The 3,026-nt window shown below is 44.1% G+C and overlaps 1 protein-coding gene across 1 annotated transcript; it reads left to right on the top strand.

Moving 5' to 3' along the window:
• The first annotated feature begins 293 nt into the window (after positions 1-293).
• Positions 294-2,757, top strand: LOC124911835 (G-type lectin S-receptor-like serine/threonine-protein kinase At1g34300). The gene has a single exon (XM_047452360.1). It carries the CDS (start codon positions 328-330, stop codon positions 2,680-2,682), a length of 2,355 nt encoding a protein of 784 aa, XP_047308316.1. The 5' UTR covers positions 294-327; the 3' UTR covers positions 2,683-2,757.
• The last annotated feature ends 269 nt before the right edge of the window (positions 2,758-3,026 follow it).

Genomic DNA, 3,026 nt, shown 5'->3' with positions numbered 1-3,026 from the left:
TATAAGGACAATTTCGTCAAAAAAAAAAAAAAACTACGAAAACAATAAAAATGATCAGCTACCACAATGTCAAATACCACAATCTTCGGGTCATCTCGTCCAATTTCCTCTCAAATGACATCCAATTATTCTATTAAAGTTTGTTTTTCTTTTCTGAAAAAATGTAAAATTATGAGTTTGACTGAACATAATATACAAATTTAGTGGCGTATATGAGATTTCTTCCTTCTTCTTCAGTCAATGGCCGCCTTCATTTTTTTAGTTTATTATACGACAACAGATCTGAGAAAACAACTCACACGCCATAGAAAGACAGCCAAAGAAATCATGGCCGTGTATTTTCTCTCTCTTCTTCTCCTCCTCCTCCTCCACATCTCAGCCTCCTCGGCTCAACCATCCCGCAACCTCTCATCCTCCTTCTCTCCCTCTGATTCTCCATGGACTCCCAACCAGAATATCATCCTCCTATCACCCAACGCCATCTTCGCCGCCGGTTTCCGATCCTTATCCACCAATTCAATGAACTACACATTCTCCATCTGGTTCCACAACATCTCCGGTTCAAATGTTTGGTCAGCCAATGATGACTCGCCAGTAAGCAGCTCTGCAACTCTGCTCTTCTCAAACTCCGGCGAACTCCGTCTCACCGACGGGAATTCTTCCGGGAGAAATCTCTGGCCTTCTGCACCAACTGTAAACGCAAACGCAACCCTTGTCCTCGATAACGACGGAAGTTTGGTTTTGGGAAAATGGTCGAGTTTCCTTTTCCCAACTGATACGATTCTTCCGAATCAGACTATAAACGGGACTACTCCTTTAGTTTCCGCGGATGGTCGATATTCGTTTGTGAATTCAACCGCTCTAGTTTTGAATGGAAACCGGAGTTATTGGTCGGCTGGAAATGCTTTAATGAAGCTACAAGACGACGGAAGAATCTTGCAGGCAAACGGGGCATCAATGGTGTCGTCGGACTTGGGCGATCGTTCGACTCTAAGGAAGTTACGGCTCGGAGAGGATGGGAATCTTATGTTACTTAGTTACGATTTTAATCAATCTAAGTGGGTCGTTACATGGCAAGCGATTCAAGAACATTGCACGATTCCGGGTAAGTGTGGTACCAATTATATATGTATGTTTGACGGGTTAAACCCGACTTATTGCGTATGCCCGGCCGCGTTTCGGGTTGTTTCGGACGGTCGTGGCGGTGAGACATGTCAATTGAAGACGGAGATAAAGAGATTGGATAGGAGTAAGTTTCTTCGATTTGACTACGTTAGTTATTCGGGAGGATTGGATCAAACGAACCTTCTTGCTCCGAATTTTACCACTTGTCGAGCGTGGTGCTTAAACAACTCTACGTGCCTCGGTTTTGGTTTCAAGTACGACGGGAATAACTATTGCGTTCTTCAACTCGGGAGATTACTTTACGGGTATTGGTCACCAGGGACGGAAATGTCGACATTTTTACGAGTCGATGAGTCCGAATTGGATCATTCAAATTTCACGGGTATGACTAGTCGGATCGAAACGACATGCCCGATTCGAATCGGACTGCCTTTACCTCCGGCCGGGTCTAATTCCGCCACGCGGAATATCGCGATAATTTGCACCCTTTTCGTGGCGGAATTGATTAGCGGGGTTGTTTTCTTTTGGGCATTCTTGAAGAAGTATATCAAGTATCGGGATATGGCCCGCACCCTTGGGCTTGAGCTTATGCCGACGGGCGGGCCTAAGCGGTTCAGCTACGCAGAGTTGAAAACGGCGACCAACAATTTCTCGAACATAGTCGGAAAAGGCGGGTTCGGCGATGTTTACCTTGGCGAGTTGAGTGATCATCGGGTGATCGCGGTTAAGTGCCTTAAGAATGTTTCCGGGGGCGACCCTGAGTTTTGGGCGGAAGTAACTATCATTGCTCGAATGCACCATCTCAATTTGGTGAGGTTGTGGGGATTTTGTGCTGAGAAAGGACAAAGGATGTTGGTGTATGAGTTCGTCCCGAATGGTTCCCTCGACAAATTCCTATTCCCAGCTTCTATAGTTGGAAGTGGGGAATCCAAGCCGTTATTGGACTGGAACATTCGATATCGAATCGCGTTAGGAGTGGCGAGAGCCATATCATACTTACACGAGGAGTGTCTCGAGTGGGTTCTACACTGTGATATCAAGCCCGAGAACATTCTCCTAGGGGATGATTTTTGCCCGAAGCTATCGGATTTCGGGTTGGCAAAGTTGAGGAAGAAAGAGGACGTGGTGAGCATGTCACGCCTTCGTGGGACACGGGGGTACATGGCGCCCGAATGGTTGAGATCGGATCCGATTTCACCAAAGGCAGATGTGTACAGTTTTGGGATGGTGTTGTTGGAGATTGTGAGTGGAAGAAGAAACAATGTGATGCAAGCATCGAAGATGGAGAGTGCGGATTGGTACTTTCCCAAATGGGCGTTCGAGAAAGCGTTTAAGGAGATGAGAGTTGAGGATCTTTTGGACGAGAGAATAATGGAATCTTACGATAGTAGGGCGCATTTTGAGATGGTGAATCGGATGGTGAAAACGGCAATGTGGTGTTTGCAAGACCGGCCAGAAGCGAGACCTTCAATGGGGAAGGTTGCCAAGATGCTCGAAGGGACGGTGGAGATCATGGAACCGAAGAAGCCCACCATTTTCTACTTGGGACAAGATTAGAATTGTACTATTTCAAATGTAATCTTATTAATAGTATGTGTAATTATTGGTTCATAATTAAATGTTTTGTGTAAAATAAACATATTACTTTTGTATGGTGATTAAGCTAAAATTGCTATTTTTGTGTACATATTTTGAAGGTTTGATTGGCTGGTTCCAATACAATGAAAAATTGTGGAACCTTAACATTAATTTATAAGGACTATTTTCCATATTGAATCTTTTGAGTCGATATGGATCTAATTGAATAAGTCCCCATAAGAAAGAACAATTCTATGGTGTCTTAGGCAGGCCTAAATCTGATTTACCTTATTTACCTCAAAATAAAATATTATCTTAATATA

This window comes from Impatiens glandulifera, chromosome 8 (genome assembly GCF_907164915.1).
Source record: "Impatiens glandulifera chromosome 8, dImpGla2.1, whole genome shotgun sequence".
In the NCBI taxonomy this organism is placed as follows: Eukaryota; Viridiplantae; Streptophyta; class Magnoliopsida; order Ericales; family Balsaminaceae; genus Impatiens; species Impatiens glandulifera.
This window is presented reverse-complemented; position numbering and strand designations above follow the sequence as displayed.